The 18,090-nt window shown below is 46.5% G+C and overlaps 1 protein-coding gene across 1 annotated transcript; it reads left to right on the top strand.

Moving 5' to 3' along the window:
* Nucleotides 1–518: 518 nt before the first annotated feature.
* LOC308382069 (phosphatidylinositol 4-kinase beta-like) lies at nucleotides 519–16,145 on the top strand (the record flags this gene model as incomplete). The annotated part of the gene is made up of 11 exons (XM_080859751.1): nucleotides 519–539; nucleotides 3,095–4,342; nucleotides 7,818–8,045; nucleotides 9,581–9,814; nucleotides 10,371–10,480; nucleotides 11,916–12,020; nucleotides 12,537–12,660; nucleotides 13,167–13,432; nucleotides 14,215–14,347; nucleotides 14,770–14,890; nucleotides 15,964–16,145. The coding sequence occupies 11 exons, from the start codon at nucleotides 519–521 to the stop codon at nucleotides 16,143–16,145; spliced, it is 2,772 nt and encodes a 923-aa protein (XP_080715877.1).
* Nucleotides 16,146–18,090: the final 1,945 nt, after the last annotated feature.

The following is an 18,090-nucleotide window of genomic DNA, read 5'->3' as shown; positions in this document are numbered from 1 at the left end:
TAAAGTGACTCGGACAACGACCAGGCCTATTCGTCACGACGAAACTGATATGCATCTAAAACCGTGATAAGAACAAGCTAAAATAATGGGAGCGGCCGCTGAGGTGAAAAAAAAAAACTGTGGTAGGCACAATAGCTAGCCTACATATTGACGGCCCAAGTGTTCACCTCGCCCACTGATAACTGTCGTCATCGTCGACGCATACTTTTAATACAAGGCAGATTCGGGAGTGGAAGCGCTGCTGCGTTCAGAGGAGAGTCGAGCTGGGAAACGGCTTCCTTTGCCAAATGCCACTAAACACCTAGAGATAAACATACTCTCAGTCTGATCGAGCAGGTAAGATGTTGCGATTATAAGGATCGACGATTCGGTTAATTTATAGAATGTGTAGCTAAATCGCCAAGATTTTACACAGTTGTGCCACCGACTGCAAGCTAACCCGACTGCTCCTAGCCTTATGACCACCCTGCATATATCGTAGTTCTAAAAGTATAACAGTAAACTAACCAGCAATCAAGATGCCTCGTGCAGATTATAATGTAAGTTTGGGGGAAACTATCTCTTTGTGACTATTATGTTTTCCGATGAGACTGCTGACTGATATTATACCTATGATGTGATATTTTGAATTGTTATAGCTATTTTGCTAGCCACTTTTCCATTAGCTACGTATAATCTTGAATTCATTCTTGTCAGACAGCTTTGATATTAGAGTATATTTCTGGGTAAAAATTGTTATAGGCTTCTCCTATATCAGTAGTTAATCTGTGTTGCAAGTTGCGATCCGTGTACGTTTACAGCTGTCAGCTAACGTTGAGGTTATTGGTAACCTGCTGTGATTAGGTTCAAAACAACCCCGGTATTGCAATAAAAAAAACGTCAACATTATCATTACTTCACGTTGCCATCGTTGTCTTTTACTTGGTTAGACTTCGGTAGGCATCTTCTTGACTAGCAAATTTAGCAAAAGCACCACTGCTAACTACATCCAACGACAACAATTACACCTCCGCCCACATTCCGCTTGTTCTAAACGTGATTCTTGCGGTGCGGCATGGGAACTTCGTGATTTCCGAGACTGAAATCACTAATGTTTATGGATGGGATCAAAGTCTTTTATATGTGATGATGAGACTGGCACGTGTCACACTCGCTTTCCATCCGCTTTTAGTCGGGAGAAACCAGCTGGTTTAACTCTTCATAGAGGGATAATAACACTGGAATACCATGTTTTTAAGTGTTGTCAATATACGTGTTGATATGAGGATATAGGCCAACTTAGTTGTTGTCATGACGATTTAATTCTTCCTTCTCGGCATTTATCTTTATTTCATGTTTGGTTTACCTTCTAGGAATAAAGTAGTTCCCCATGACACGAAAAAGAGGATGTTTCGCACTTTCAGCGTTTTGAATAAAACATTTTAACACAAACTTCCTCAAAGTCCATGCAAGCTCAACATCAAGCTGAGTTAATTTATCTGAGCAACCCAAAGAATCTTGCGTTTATCTCCCAACATCGTGTCGACGATGACAACTCCATGTTGCTGCTTTAAGAAACTTTAGCAATTTATCAGAGCGCATACGCCATTAGCACTTGTCACAATAAAAAAAAGGGTAACTTGTAGTCTGTATTAAATACCAGATTAATAAATATATATTCCTTAACCTACAGTGGCCTAGATACATGGATGCATTATTATTATAATTGTAAAAATGTGTGCTCTGTCATTAAACATTAACTTTGTCTTTAACTTATATATATTTAATTTGTACTTTTTCAGTGCCTCCATTTACTCCCAGTCATTTATTTCAAAGACATATCAAAACAGGCAGAATGAAATTGCATCAACCCTTTGTATTTATTTATCGTCAAATTACGCTTAAATAACTTTTGAATCCAGGATGTGTTTAAATATATAATTATACTTAAATATAGACTTAAAAAAGTAGGATAATCCATTTTTAAATCTGATGACTATCCCTTTGTTTTTGCCAAATTTGTTGCTTTTATCATAAATTCACAATAGCTATGGAAATTTGAGTTAACTGCCCCACTATTGAGGCACACGGTCTGTCTTTTTCTGCTCTATCATATTAGTAGCAATATCTTCATTTTTACAAGACAACACTTAGTTTCAGAAAACCAACTGATCACTACATTTGAACTCCCCAATTGGTTTGCCTTGGTTTTCTACTAATGTTGATTCGCTCACACCATATTTTCGATAACACTAAAAACTACAAACTTCCGGTAGACTTGCATACTCTAAGACCAAAATATAGTTCCTCCTTTTCATCACTAAAGCAATTACTGCCTCCAGCTTTAGGGGGTTATAATTAGGTGCATGACGTAAGCACACAGTGGAAACACACGTGTAGGCGAATCTTGCTCCAAACAAACCAGTCATGCAGCATACCACGCACGCATTCTTGTCTTGGTAACATGCTTGGCTCTTCGTCATCAAGCAGACCTTCACCCTAGTTCCTTAAAAGAGTAAAAGACAAGGAGGGTAAAGGGAAGTGGTAGGCGCCAGCAGCCATCCATGCCAAGTGGTAGGCAAACCATTAGGGACACAGCAAGAGCTCGGAGATATGCCCAAGACTGCTGAATCCTTTCATGCAGTTATATTCTCAGTCCAGAATGAATTGAATTCTAAGTATATTCATGATGTGCCAACCTCTCCTTCTGGGTTGGATCAAGCTCTGTTTTGTGGCAGGGTCAGCAACTCTTTGGGTCCAGATAAAACAAACAAATGACATGAAGTAAGTAAGTAACCTAGATCTAGGCTAGGCTGTCTGATGATGTGAAGTCACCTAGATCAAGCTAGGCTGTCTGATGATGAGAAGTCACCTGGATCAAGGCTAGGTCGTCTGTCTGTTCCTCTGTCCCTCTCACAGGATTAGGGTTATGTTTTGGCCTGTTTTTAATGAATGGATTGAAAAATCTCTCTCTCTCTCTCTCTCTCACACACACTATCACTTTCTCTCACTCTTTTCTTTCTCTGTCTCCCCTTGTTCTTTCTCTCTCTCTCGCTCTCTCTCTATCCATCCACCCATCTTATTTTCCTCTCTCTCTTTCTCTCTCTCTCTCCAGGCTGGCATGGCTGACATCCACGTAGCAGTGCCGCCCGTTCAGGTGGAGGAGCTACAGTTCCGCCAGAGTCTCTCCGCCTCCACCTCCTTGTTTTCCTGCCCGTCCTCTCCCTCCTCCGCCTCCTGCGCCTCTTCATCTTCCGCCTCCTCCTCTTCCTCATGCTCGTCCTCCCCAGGATGCTCCCCGCACCACCACCACCACCACCATCACCACCTGTCCTCCAGCCTGTCCAGTCTGGGCCCGAGCAGTGACTGTGGCAGCAGCTCAGAGGGGCTGTCCCTGGACCCTGAGGCGGACCTCATCATCGACCCTACGGTGGCCCAGAAGGCGTGCCAGGAGGTGCTGCAGAAGCTGAGGACCATGGGAGTGCTTAACCAGGACGAAGGCGACAACCAGGACAGCCTCAATCCCCCCCCTTCCCCCTGCGGCACAGGAAAAGGGCCGGCCCACCTGAAGGTGGTGGAGACGGGAGAGGAGGAGGACGCAGCGGTGGTGATGGGAGAGTGGGATGAGAAGGAAGAGGGGCCCGCAGAAGAGACGGGCTGTGAATGCTCCGATTCTCCATCAGCAATGAGTGAAAGTGAGAGCGCGTCATCACCATCGTCATCGACGCCATCATCACCACTGCCACCAGTGTCATCATCATCATCATCATTATCATTGTCTACCTCCTCCTCTTCTTCCTGCTCCACATCCAAGCAGTCCTGGCTGCTGCGTCTCTTCGAGTGCAAACTCTTCGACGTCTCCATGGCGATCGCGTACCTCTACAAGTCCAAGGAGCCCGGCGTGCAGGCCTACATTGGCAACCGCCTCTTCAGCTTCCCCGAGGCTGAGGTGGACTTCCATCTGCCGCAGCTGCTCAACATCTACGTGCACATGGACGAGGAGCTGGGCGAGGCCATCCGGCCGTACCTGCTGCTGCGCTGCGCCCAGAGCGTGGCCTTCTCCATGCAGTGCACCTGGCTGCTGGGCGCATACTCCTCCGACATGCACATCTCCACGCAGCGCCACTCGCGCGGCAACAAGCTGCGCAAGCACATCATCTCCAACCTGCTGCAGCCGCAGGGGGGCCCGGGGGAAGGGGCCAGCGTAACCAGCGCCACGCCCCCCGGAAGCCCGTCGGACAGGTACCTATCGCCGCTCAAGGCCCCCCGGCACCAGAGGTCTAAATCGGACGTGGCCGGAGGGGTCAGAGGTGGAATGAAGAGGGCCGGCAGCAACCCCAGAGTGGAGGGAGGCATGGAGGAGGTGAGTCTGTCGCTTTTACTAACTGTAGCTACTCCCCTGAAATCTCACTTGACAGGGTTAGACATAGTATAAATAGAAGTATAGCATAGTAATATTTATAGTAATATAGATAGTAGTATAGTATAGTAATAAAGATAGTAGTATAGTAAAGTAATTTAGATTGTAATATAGTAGTAGAGACACAGGCTGAGCCTAAGCCTGGGTATTTACTTTGAGGAAATATTTGAATAGGTTTTGAATAGTTGGGCTGCACTACCAGCACAGTGAAAAGTAGGTCACTTGAGCGCGTGTCCAGTGCAGAATCATACTGGTTCACACTGAGCACTAAAAGACTGAATCATACTGGTTCACACTGAGCATTAAAAGACTGAATCATACTGGTTCACACTGAGCACTAAAAGACTAAATCATACTGGTTCACACTGAGCACTAAAAGACTGAATCATACTGGTGATTCACACTGAGAACTTAAAGACTGAATCATACTGGTTCACACTGAGCACTAAAAGACTGAATCATACTGGTTCACACTGAGCACTAAAAGACTGAATCATACTGGTTCACACTGAGCACTAAAAGACTGAATCATACTGGTTCACACTGAGCACTAAAAGACTGAATCATACTGGTTCACACTGAGCACTAAAAGACTGAATCATACTGGTTCACACTGAGCACTAAAAGACTGAATCATTCTGGTTCACATTGAGCACTAAAAGACTGAATCATACTGGTTCACACTGAGCACTAAAAGACTGAATCATACTGGCTCACACTGAGCTGAGCACTAAAAGACTGAATCATACTGGTTCACACTGAGCACTAAAGATGTGCATCACTCTGTCCAGCCTATTGGTGCTGCAGTACACTTTAGGGTCCCATTGTGTATGTCTGTCTGTCTGTCTGTCTGTGTGTGTGTGTGTGTGAGTTTTTGCCATTCTGTCTGGCTACTGTTCCGTGTATCTGGTCTACTCGTTGTGTGATGTTCGTGCTCCACATGAGATCTCTTTGCCAGAAATATTTCATTATTTTATTTTTTTCCTTTTTTCCGGCACCTGGCTTTATTAAGTCTGCCATCTGCTTGTGTTTTTCTGTCTCTTTCTCCCTTTCCTGTGCTCTTATTCAGAGATAACTCCTCAGGATCTGCTCACAACAATCCTGTTCTAAACTAATGCCTGCATGAAGTATACTTCTGAATACTGTAACACTCTTGTGTTAAACAATGTGCTGGCAATAATCAATATATCTTTATAATATATCTATAATATATATGTACATTATATTGTATGTTATGCATACTGTAACACTCTTGTGTTAAACAATGTGCTGGCAATAATCAATATATCTTTATAATATATCTATAATATATATACATTATATTGTATGTTATGCATATAGAATACTTGAATGCTTGCAATGCTTAATTGGGCATTTAAGTCTAACATTTACATCCCTGCAGTTGAATTCACTGCATGCCTCTCTGTCTATGCAAACAAGGCTGAATGAATGTGAGCAGTGCTGTGCAACAGAGGAACCATAAAGTATGAAGTGTCTCTGTTTCTTCCCTATGTAGCGCAGTCACTGCTGTGTTGACTTGTGTAAAAGTCCCCTGAGTCCCCTGAGACGTCCCCAAGCCGATGGTAACTGGAAGCCCTGTGGTAGTCAGCGAGCCAATGGTAACTGGTAGCCCTGTGGTAGTCATGGTAACTGGTAGCCCTGTGGTAGTCAGCGAGCCAATGGTAACTGGTAGCCCTGTGGTAGTCATGGTAACTGGTAGCCCTGTGGTAGTCAGTGAGCCGATGGTAACTGGTAGCCCTGTGGTAGTCAGTGAGCCGATGGTAACTGGTAGCCCTGTGGTACTCAGCGAGCCAAAGGTAACTGGTAGCCCTGTGGTAGTCAGCGAGCCGATGGTAACTAGAAGCCCTGTGGTAGTCGGCGAGCCGATGGTAACTAGAAGCCCTGTGGTAGTCAGCGAGCCGATGGTAACTGGTAGCCCTCTGGTAGTCAGCGAGCCGATGGTAACTGGTAGCCCTCTGGTAGTCAGCGAGCCGATGGTAACTGGTAGCCATGTGGTAGTCAGCGAGCCGATGGTAACTGGTAGCCCTCTGGTAGTCAGCGAGCCGATGGTAACTGGTAGCCATGTGGTAGTCAGTGAGCCGATGGTAACTGGTAGCCCTGTGGTAGTGAGCGAGCCGAAGGTAACTGGTAGCCCTGTGGTAGTCATGGTAACTGGTAGCCCTGTGGTAGTCAGCTGGCCGATAGTAACTGGAAGCCATGTCGTAGTCATAGTAACTGGTAGCCCTGTGGTAGTCAGCTGGCCGATGGTAACTGGTAGCCCTGTGGTAGTCATGGTAACTGGTAGCGCTGTGATAGTCATGGTAACTGGTAGCCCTGTGGTAGTCAGCGAGCCGATAGTAACTGGAAGCCATGTGGTAGTCATGGTAACCGGTAGCCCTGTGGTAGTCAGCGAGCCGATGGTAACTGGTAGCCCTCCTGCAGCTCGCTGCCTTCCATTTCCTGCCATTCCAGCAACATTTGTCAGGGTTGCCAGCCTTTAAGAGACCTCGGGCTTGGCAGAATGCCGGCTAAGCAGCCTGGCAATGCCAGCTTGGCATTTTTCACTGTAGTCCTCCGAACTCACGAGATCTAAGCTAGAAGTGTGTGTGTGTGTGTGTGTGTGTGTGTGTGTGTGTGTGTGTGTGTGTGTGTGTGTGTGTGTGTGTGTGTGTGTGTGTGTGTGTGTGTGTGTGTGTGTGTGTGTGTGTGTGTGTGTGCTAGGGCGCGCCAAGCCACACTGGCTGCTTCCTCCACAAGTAAACACAGTCTTATCAACGTATCTGTTCTCAATGTTCTTTTGTTCACATTGTTCCTCTCTGTGGTTCATTTCACACAACGGGGGGCGGGGGGAAACAGAAAGATTCCACTCCACCTGTAAACGACGGCTATTTACTCATGAGGCAGATTAGTCATGAAGTGTTTCTGTATGATTTGTGATTCGCTGTTAAATATCACAGAAAGACAAGCGCAAAGTTCTGTACATCGTCACCTTTGGAGCATTTATATCCCCTGGTGCATTGTTGTGGTTGTATCCTGCTGCTGAGGATCTATGATTGGGCAGTTGGTATATTGGTTAGGTTAGGCTTGGGGAAATGACACTTGCATGTGACAGTGAGGGGATTGGCTGCTTTGGGGAATCCCCAACCAATAGCACGAGGAATTGAACATCTTTTCCTGTGGATGCCTAAAGTGACCTTTAGTGTATTCATCTGAACTGCTTAATTGTGAAATGTGTGTAATTGTAAGACAACAACATTTTATATCTTTACACCCCCACCCCCCACCCCTCTTTCTCTTGCTTTCTTTCTCTTCCCACCACAATCTCTCCATCCCCGTGAAAGTACCAGATTTCACGTTGTGACCGTGTCTTGTTTGTTTGTTTGTTTGTTTGTTTGTTCCTCTGTCCGTCCCCATCCAGCCTGTGCGTCTGACCCCTCAGAGGGAGTTCATCAAGTCCCTGATGGGGATCGGGAAGCGTCTGGCCAAGCTGCCCACCAAAGAGCAGAAGACGCAGCGGCTGATCTCAGAGCTGTCGCTGCTCAACCTCAAGCTGCCCGCACGCATCTGGCTGCCCACCGCCGGCGTCCATCACCACGTGGTGCGCATCCCACACACACAGGCCGTGGTGCTCAACTCCAAAGACAAGGTAGGGAGAGCGGCTGGTCACACACACACACACACACACACACACACACACATACACACACACATACACACACACACATACACACACACATATATACATACACACACACATATACTGTACATACACCCACACACACACACACACACACACACACACACACACATATATACATACACACACACATATACTGTATATACATACACCCACCCACACACACACACACACACACACACACACACACACACACACACACACAAACACACACTCCGATTGTCCTCTATTGATTTTCTGCTCAAGGACAACTCAGACAGAAACCCTTTCTGTGTTCACCATTTCCTGGGACCATGACTGTCTATAACTATCACAGTATGAGTATATCCCTATCTTCACTCTGGTCCCTCTGTCACCTGAGCACACAGAAACGTTTCACCCAATGGCCTTCACTGTTCAGAAGCGGTCTTTGCTTTGGAGGATCGTATGAAGAGATAACTGCTTCCTGCCCACGTGCACTCAGAGATTGACCCCACTGTTGGTCATTTTGAAGCAGAGTTTATTTGAAACACCGATATCTCCATTTTTATTAAAATACCTAAATCATGCTTTTTATTGTGAGTTCCAGGTGATATCAATCAAACGGCAGTTGGGTTGTATTGATTTTGATATTATAATACTTATTATATACCTCCGAGGCTTATCAATATAAGCTACCCTTTGTAGCGGTGTAGTACTCCACTCTTGCGTTGTGACTTTGATTGGCACCCAGCCGTTAATTCATTCACTCTGACAGGTTTAATGAACACAGAGCAAAGGCGATCACACACAGTATCTTCGGAATGACAGCCTCTCCCAGCCAGGGTAAATGCAGACTGAGGTTTATAATATTGCAATAATGAGAAAACGAAGTACACACGAATTACAACATATACATCGAACACTAATACATTGGAAAACCTCTCTCACTGCGTCAGTAGATGCATGAACGCATGGTCAGTGGTCTAGGCTACCACACGACTGTTCTATGACTATGAAATCTTTCACGTCGCGCGGGTCCGCCCCTCTTTCTCTGAATTACTACAGTAGGCCTACCCATAGTGCCTCACTACCCATAGTGCATACGGCAAACTATAACCGTAGTGCCTACGGCAAACGGTAAAATACAATGAATTCAGAATTCTTCAAAATCAAGGATGCACAGGTTCATGACATGCGTAAGCTACATGCGAAATCTCATAACTAACGTAACTACCGTCAGGGAGATACGCCTGTCACAGACAGACAGACACACAGAGATTTCTGGATTTATAGATAGATTTAAATGTAATTATATTAAAGTAATGATTCAAAATTTATAATTTTATGAAAATGAATAACAATGGCAGATGTCTGTTTTTACCAATAAACTCCCGTGCTTGTACATAAACTCCTGTTCTTGTATATAAACTCTTGTGCTTATTTATAAACCCCTGTGCTTGTATATAAAATCCTGTGCTTGTATATAAACTCTTGTGCTTGTATGTGCGTGTGTTTGCGCACAGGCTCCGTATCTCATCAACGTTGAGGTGCTGGAGTGTGAGAGCTTTGAGACGTCCCCAGTCCCCGCTCGTATTCCGGAGACGCGGGTCCGCGGCACCTGCTCCACGGAGAACCTCCCTGACTGTGGAGTAGCGGCCGAGGGGCGGCCAGGCGGAGGAGTGGTTACCACGGTATCCAACTATGACAACGATGACGAGGCCTGGGCTGTGGATGACATAGGCCAACTACAGGTGGAGGTATGTTATAACTGCTTTTACTGCTATTACATCTATTACGTCTATAACTGCTATTCTGCTATTACTGCTATTACTGCTATTACTGTTACTACTGCCATTACTGCTATTACTGCAATTACTGTTATTACTGCTATTACTGCTATTACTGTTACTACTGTTACTACTGCTAATACTGTTACTACTGATCAACTGTAGAAAGTATATTTCTACTGGTGACCTGTATATATCCGATGTTGTGAATTCAACTGAATTTTTAAAATGTGTCCCCAAAAAATATGGCTATGTAAAGAGGGCCTCTTGTTCAGATAAGATCTTCTTGTCAATGAGTCGAGGACATGTGCCCATTCACTGGTGCAGGACCTAAAGACTCCCACTATTCTCCCTTCCTCAGTTCCTCTACTGTTAGGGTCTGTAGACACAGTTTTGCAAGGGCTTGTCGTTTGATGTTTGTTCACTGACATCACTCGACTTCACATAAGCCGTTTTTAAACGTTTAAAGCACTGGTTGAGACAGGCTGACACTCGCGCTCCTCTGTTCTGGAACCTTCTGCCACAGCTCCCAGAAGGCTACACCAGCAGCTGTGACAACTTATCTCAGTTCTCAGTGGACAGCATCACCAGCGTGGAGAGCAAGGAGCCCGTCTTCATCGCTGCCGGAGACATCCGGTAGGCCTTACACACACACTTGTTACTTCAGCTTGCCGGAGACATCCGGTAGGACTCACACACACACTCATTACTTCATTGCTGCCGGAGACATCCGGTTGGACTCACACACACACTCATTACTTCAGCTCGCTGGCTTCATCACTGCCGGAGACATCCGGTTGGCCTCACACACACACACACACTCATTACTTCATTGCTGCCGGAGACATCCGGTAGGACTCACACACACACTCATTACTTCATTGCTGCCGGAGACATCCAGTAGGTCTCACACACACACTCATTACTTCATTGCTGCCGGAGACATCCAGTAGGTCTCACACACACACTCATTACTTCATTGCTGCCGGAGACATCCGGTAGGTCTCAAACACACACACTCATTACTTCATTGCTGCCGGAGACATCCGGTAGGTCTCACACACACACACTCATTACTTCAGCTCGCTGGCTTCATCACTGCCGGAGACATCCGGTTGGCCTCACACACACAGACACACACACACTCATTACTTCATTGCTGGCGGAGACATCCGGTAGGACTCACACACACACTCATTACTTCATTGCTGCCGGAGACATCCGGTAGGTCTCACACACACACTCATTACTTCAGCTCGCTGGCTTCATCACTGCCGGAGACATCCGGTTGGCCTCACACACACACACACACACACACTCATTACTTCATTGCTGCCGGAGACATCCGGTAGGACTCACACACACACTCATTACTTCATTGCTGCCGGAGACATCCGGTAGGACTCACACACACACTCATTACTTCATTGCTGCCGGAGACATCCGGTAGGTCTCAAACACACACACTCATTACTTCAGCTCGCTGGCTTCATCACTGCCGGAGACATCCGGTTGGCCTCACACACACACACACATACTCATTACGTCAGCTCGCTGGAGACATCCGGTAGGCCTCACACACACACACACACACACACACACACACACACACACACACACACTCATTACTTCAACTCGCTGGAGACATCCGGCAGGCCTCACACACACACACTCATTACCTTAGCTCGCTGGCTCCAAATGCTCGGAGCAGAAATATCTTTAAGACCATCCTGGACTCTGTTCTTGACAAGAAAAACTTGAATCTTTCTGCAAAAATGTGTTAACTACAAAAAAAAAGATCCTTATTTACCTTACCACATCTGGTGCTTGGTATCCATAACAAACCTTTGCAACAAACCTTAAGCACTTAGTCTGGCAAGATGTGTTCATTGCTTATTGTGTCAACCATTGTAGCATAAATCCAAACCAACAGTCATGTATTCACATGTAATTATGAAGCCCAGCAGTGTGCATGGATGGTAACATGGACTGTACCAGTATAGGGGATCCAAAATGTAAAGCATTTAGAGAATGTATTGTCATTGTTGTGTGTGTGTGTGTTTGCACCTAGGCGACGTCTGTCAGAGAACCTCGCGCACACCCCCACAACGTTCCGGAGGGACCCAGAGGACCCGTCAGCAGTGGCACTGAAGGAACCCTGGGAGGAGAAAGTGAGGTGAGGAGGAGACGCCTAAGCTCTCTCTCTCAGTCTAGTCTATAGGAAGAGGCCTAATCCCTGTCTCTCGGTCTATACAGGATATAATCCACACCTCTATGCTTTGTTTGGGATTCACCAGAGTGTCTAAAAGTGTAATAGTCATCGGTGAAACTGTGCAGGTTATCAGTTTATTGTTGCCACGTGGCAGTACAGGATCATTTCTAGCCTGCTTGATGTCATGTGGTGTGTTGTATTATGCTGCTGATGGAAGGACTGCCGCAATGTTTATTGACCAGTAGTAATTAATACAGATTGTTTTATTGATGACACGTGTCTTATGTGATCTTATATCATTGAATCACGTGTTGATGTCATGAGTTATTGTATCTAGCTGGTCTTGTTCATGGCGTGTGTGATGTAATATCAGTGATGGATTGATTGGTTTTTGGCAAAAAAAAATAGTTTTGGTTTAATAAATGAAATCTTGAAGTGGAAGGGTGAACTCAGTCTCTCTCCTGTCCCGTATCACTCCAGGCGGATCAGAGAGTGCTCTCCGTACGGTGGCCTGCCCAACTGGAGGCTGCTGTCTGTCATTGTGAAGTGCGGGGATGATCTGAGGCAGGAGCTACTGGCCTACCAGGTGCTCAGCCAACTGCAGGTACGCCACACCAACTGATCCATGAACACGTGACGGTCCTCTGCGCTCTGTTAAACTCTTACGTTGCATCCATACATTCAAGACCAAATTCTGCTCTAACCCCTATATCTATGTGATGTGTTCATTTATTATTTGTCTGTTGGTTTGTTTGGCTTATTGAGTTGTTTGGTAATTATTTAATAGACTCAATTTTCTCCAGTTGTCTGATAAAGGCTGTTGAAATGTCTGTTACAGAAAGCAGTAGGTTTACTCTTTGTTCTTGTTTAACTTGCTATTCCCTCTCTCTCTCTCTCTCTCTCTCTCTCTCTCTCTCTCTCTCTCTCTCTTCCTCCCCCCTCTTTCTCTCTCTCCCCCTCTCACCCCCTCTTCCTCGCTCTCCCTCTCTCTCTCTCTCTCCCTCTCTCTCTCTCCCCCCCCTCTCTCCCTATCTCCCTTCCTCCCTCTCTCTCCTTCTCCCTCTCCCTCTCTCCCTTCCTCCCTTTCTCTCCCCCCTCTGGTGTTTATAGAGCATCTGGGAGCAGGAGCGCGTGCCCCTGTGGATCAAGCCTTATAAGATCCTGGTGGTGTCCTGCGACAGCGGCATGATCGAGCCGGTGCTGAACGCCGTGTCGCTGCACCAGGTGCGCAAGCAGAGCCTGCTGAGCCTGATGGACTACTTCCTGCAGGAGCACGGCGGCCCCACCAGCGAAGGCTTCCTAACCGCCCAGAGGAACTTCGTCCACAGCTGCGCCGGATACAGCCTCATCTGCTACCTGCTCCAGGTCAAAGACAGGTGAGATAAAGCCTCATCTGCTACCTGCTGCAGGTCAAAGACAGGTGAGATACAGCCTCATCTGCTACCTGCTGCAGGTCAAAGACAGGTGAGATACAGCCTCATCTGCTACCTGCTGCAGGTCAAAGACAGGTGATTTACAAGGGCGGGTGAGGTGGAGAACAGGATGGGTGAGGTCAGGTCAGAGACTTGTAAGGTGAAGGACCGGTGAGGTCAAATGTAGGTGAGCTGGAAGAGAGGTGACAGGTGAGGTCAAATGTAGGTGAGCTGGAAAAGAGGTGACATCAGAGACAGGTTGGGTCAGGAATGGAGGACTTCAAAGAGAAGGGCTTCTGCCTAGAGCTCCAAATCTTTCTTTCTCTGGCTCTCTCTGTCTGTCTCTTTCTTTCTGTCTTTCTTTCTTTCTTTCTCCCTCCCTCTCCTACATCAACTGGTAGAGCAAGACTCTTGCAACACTAAGGTGTTGGTTTTGACCGCCAGGGTGCATCCATGCTAATATAACTAGCTGCCAACTCTGTGCTGTGAGGCCTGTGGGGGGAACATGAATGAGCGTAGATGATCCCTCTTATCCTGCACTCTTGTCTCCCCTTCAGCTGGGGTTGGGATAGATCCATGTGTGAGTGTGTGAGTGCGACTGATAGGGTAATAAGGTCATGCAAATTCACCTATTTGTGTCCACTGTTGTTTACTCTACATCTCTCCCCTCCCCTATCTGCGTCCCTATCCATCTCTCTATCCATTCATCCATCCATTCATCCCTCCATCTCTCTCTCTCTCTGCAGACACAATGGGAATATTCTCCTGGATTCGGAGGGCCACATCATTCACATTGACTTCGGCTTCATTCTGTCCAGCTCGCCACGCAACCTGGGCTTTGAGACGTCCGCCTTCAAGCTCACCAGCGAGTTTGTGGACGTACGTACGCATCCAGCTGCCCAAAGCCTCACCGGGGAGGGACCTTTAATATAGGATGTCAAAATCAATGTCAAATCTAGAATTGTTTATTTTACTGATTCCTTTTTAAGATGAATCAACTGTGTGCTTTATTTCAGTGCTCATGTGTCCAGTAGCATGAGTTAGATCAGTGGATCTGTTGTTGTTGTTGCACATCTCCTCCCTCCCTTTCTCTCTCTCTCTCTCTCTCTCTCTCTCTCTCTCTCTCTCTCTCTCTCTCTCTCTCTCTCTCTCACTCTCTCGCTCTCTCTCTTACTCCATCCCACTCTTCCTCCCCCTCCCTCCCTCTCTTCCTCCCCCTCTCTTCCTCTCCATCCTTCCCTTCCCTGTGCTTTATTTCAGTGCTCATGTGTTCAGTTCAGTCTGTTGTTGTTGTTGTACAGGTGATGGGTGGACTAGGTGGGGACATGTTCAACTACTACAAGATGCTGATGCTTCAGGGTCTGATCGCCGCACGCAAGCACATGGACAAGGTGGTGCAGATCGTAGAGATCATGCAGCAAGGTGCGGCACGCAACTTCATCACTGGTCATTTATTTAATTTATTTGTATTGTGTCCTCCTCGTCCTCAAATAGGGATAAAGGAGTCCAGAGAAGGGAGACCTTGGAGAAAAGTTTCTCTCTCACATACACACACACACACACACACACACACACATTCATGCGCACAGAGAGCTTGGTCTCTCCCTTGTTCACTTGTGGGTTTTTTTCCGTTTTAAATAGAGGTTTTGGTTCTCTCGCATGACCTCCTTCCTCCATTTTAATTGTTGGAGAGTTCTCTTTTCTGTTAGGTGTCACAGAGAGAAGAGAAGTGTCCGGTATCTGAGAGGGAAGATAAGTGTCAGCTGTCAGGTATCAGGTAGCTCGTGTTTTCCCCCAGAAATGCCCATTTTGCTGGTTGGGCGACCTTTTAAAGCTGGACCTGATCTACACAAGCAACACTGATGCTTTTGAATACAAACCGTTTCCTAAGGTTGACACAGTGTGTGAAGAAACCGGACCTGCCTGTTGCACCCTGAGGCAATAGATAAAGGGATGTTCAAGGGAGCCGTGCAAAAGAACTTAGACAAAAAGAAAAAGAACTTAGGAAAGGAAACCAAACAGCCATAGAAAAGGTGATCGCAAGGAGATATTTTGCAAAGGAGCTAGCTAACAGATATGGACCACCTGAACAACATCACATGCAAATAGGTGGGGAAACAGGACGAGTAACCTGAAACACCTGTAGCTCTGGGATATTTTGGAAGAGAACAGATCTACGTACAGTATAAAGATCAATGTCAGCTTTGAAATAAGGGGAAAACAAGCCACACACACACACCAGCAGATCCACACACACACACACACACACACACACACACACACACACACACACACACACACACACACACACACACACACACCAGATCCGCATCTTCATAAACCAAGCTGATGTAGAGGGTTAGGACAAATAGGACAGGACTAACAAAAGAGGAGAAACCATAGAGGACCTGCCATGTTAACTCTCTCTCCCTCTCCATCCTTCCCCCCATCCCTCCCTCCCTCTCTTCCTCTCCATCCTTTCCCCCCCTCCCCAGGCTCCCACCTGCAGTGTTTCCACGGCTCCAGCACGGTGCGTCAGCTGAAGGAGCGCTTCCACATGAGCCTGACGGAGGAGCAGCTCCAGGTGCTGGTGGACCAGATGGTGGACACCTCCATGCGCTCCATCACCACCAAGCTGTACGACGGCTTCCAGTACTTCACCAACGGCATCATGTGAACACACACACACACACACACACATTCATATACACACACACACTCACTCATGAACTTACTCGTATATTCAGACACACCAGCAGGTCCGCACGCTCATAAAAAAAGCTGTGCTGTACAGCTGATTGTAGCGGTTTGTGCAACAGCATAACAAACACACACACAAACACACACAAACACACACACACACACAAGCAAACAAGCAGGTCTGCACACTCATAAAGAAAGTGCTGTGCTGCACTGCTGGTCTACATAGTTTACCCAGCAGCTCCATATAAACACAAGCATAAAAACACACACACACACACACACACACACACACACACACCTTTCAGTGCCTGTGGAGTAGGCAGCAGTCTGCCACCCTTAACCATATCCAGCTGTATTGGAATGACTAGCCCGCCTGAAACACACATCCAGTCTCCATGAACCTTGTGTCTAGTTAACGTCCAACATTGACTCCATCACCCAGTGCCACTGAGGGAGCTCCTGTCCATAGGACACCCAGGCAGTCATCATCTCTGCTCACTGTACAGTGTGAACACACACACACACACACACACACACACACCGCCCGTTTCACATACACACAAACATACACAGAGACACAATACTGTTCTTTTGGACCAAGAGCATCTAAGGCTCCTAACGTCAGTCCAGACTGTGCTGTAGAGAAAGACTTTGTCTCTTTGTCACTTTTCAAGTGACAAAAAAGACACCACCGTCCCACATGCACATACACACAGAGGCAAGACTGTTCTTCTTTGACAATAGCAGTTAAAGCATTTCAGAGACGGCGTGAATGCGAGATGGTACGATCCCTGTGACTGCGGGATGGTACGATCCCTGTGAACTTCTCTGAGTGTCCATCATCAACCACGCCACAGCTGGATCTCTGACCGCTAGAAAGATGGTACGATCCCTGTGACCTTCTCTGAGGGACCATCATCCACCACACCACACCGCTGGATCTCTGACTGCTAGAGAAACTGAACATAGGATTCCTATCATCTCTGACCTGGTAGTGCAATCGCATCGCTAACAGACTCATCTGAACCATTCTGTTCAGTGCTTGAGCCCTTTGAGGCAGGGCATGCGTGACGGAATAAAAGACTGACTGACGTCACAGACTGACATGTACTATTGTATGCTTTCAGCCTGTGCATTGTGTACATTTAGCAGAATTCTGATTGTAGCAGAAAGCCTTGCCTTACACTAATGGTTACTGGAGTTAGAGATTTTGCTCTACCTTCTTCTTATGCTATGACCTGTCCTAGCCGGGACCATTTTATAACCATGCAATGTAGTGTTCCCATTGTAGATTTTTATTTTTGTCCTGAACCATGTATTGTAAGTTACCTAATATTTATTTTTTGCCTTTTTTTTATTGGACAACCTGTGAGACATTCACAGCATGCTCCTGTGCTTGGTGAACCCAACATTTCTTATAGATCCCAGCAATGCTCGGAGTAGAGGGAGTATGGCAGGGAGTGAGACCAGAAACACTAAAACTCTCCAGCTGTTCCTGTGGCTTGATAATAAACCTGCGGTTTATAATGAATAATTCAATTCAATTCAATTCAATTTTATGTATATAGCACCAAAACAATAAAATTGTCTCAAGGCGCTTTACAGAGCCCAGGGCCTGCAACCCTCCGGTGCTGACTGATCTGATCCAGAGAGCAAGCTTGACCTTGAGGAGAACTCTACTCCGTTTCATGTAAATATCCGTTTGTTTAGTGTCCTAAGAAATTAGCATTGTCTAATGGCCGAAAACCCAGAGCCTAAACCGTTTAGAGCAACACTACCAAAACCTATTTAGTTTGTTTGTTTTTGTTGTGTTTTTTTGGGGGGGGGGGGGGGTGTAGCCTGGGTGGCATCCGTTTGTACGCGTTCCACTGATTGCTGCCTTCTCGCTGTTTGTTCAGCGAGAAGGCAGCAATCAGTGG

Source organism: Sprattus sprattus (genome assembly GCF_963457725.1).
Source record: "Sprattus sprattus genome assembly, chromosome: 20".
NCBI classification, from domain to species: Eukaryota; Metazoa; Chordata; class Actinopteri; order Clupeiformes; family Clupeidae; genus Sprattus; species Sprattus sprattus.
The sequence above is the reverse complement of the archived record's forward strand: the minus strand, read 5'-3'. Positions and strand labels throughout refer to the sequence as shown.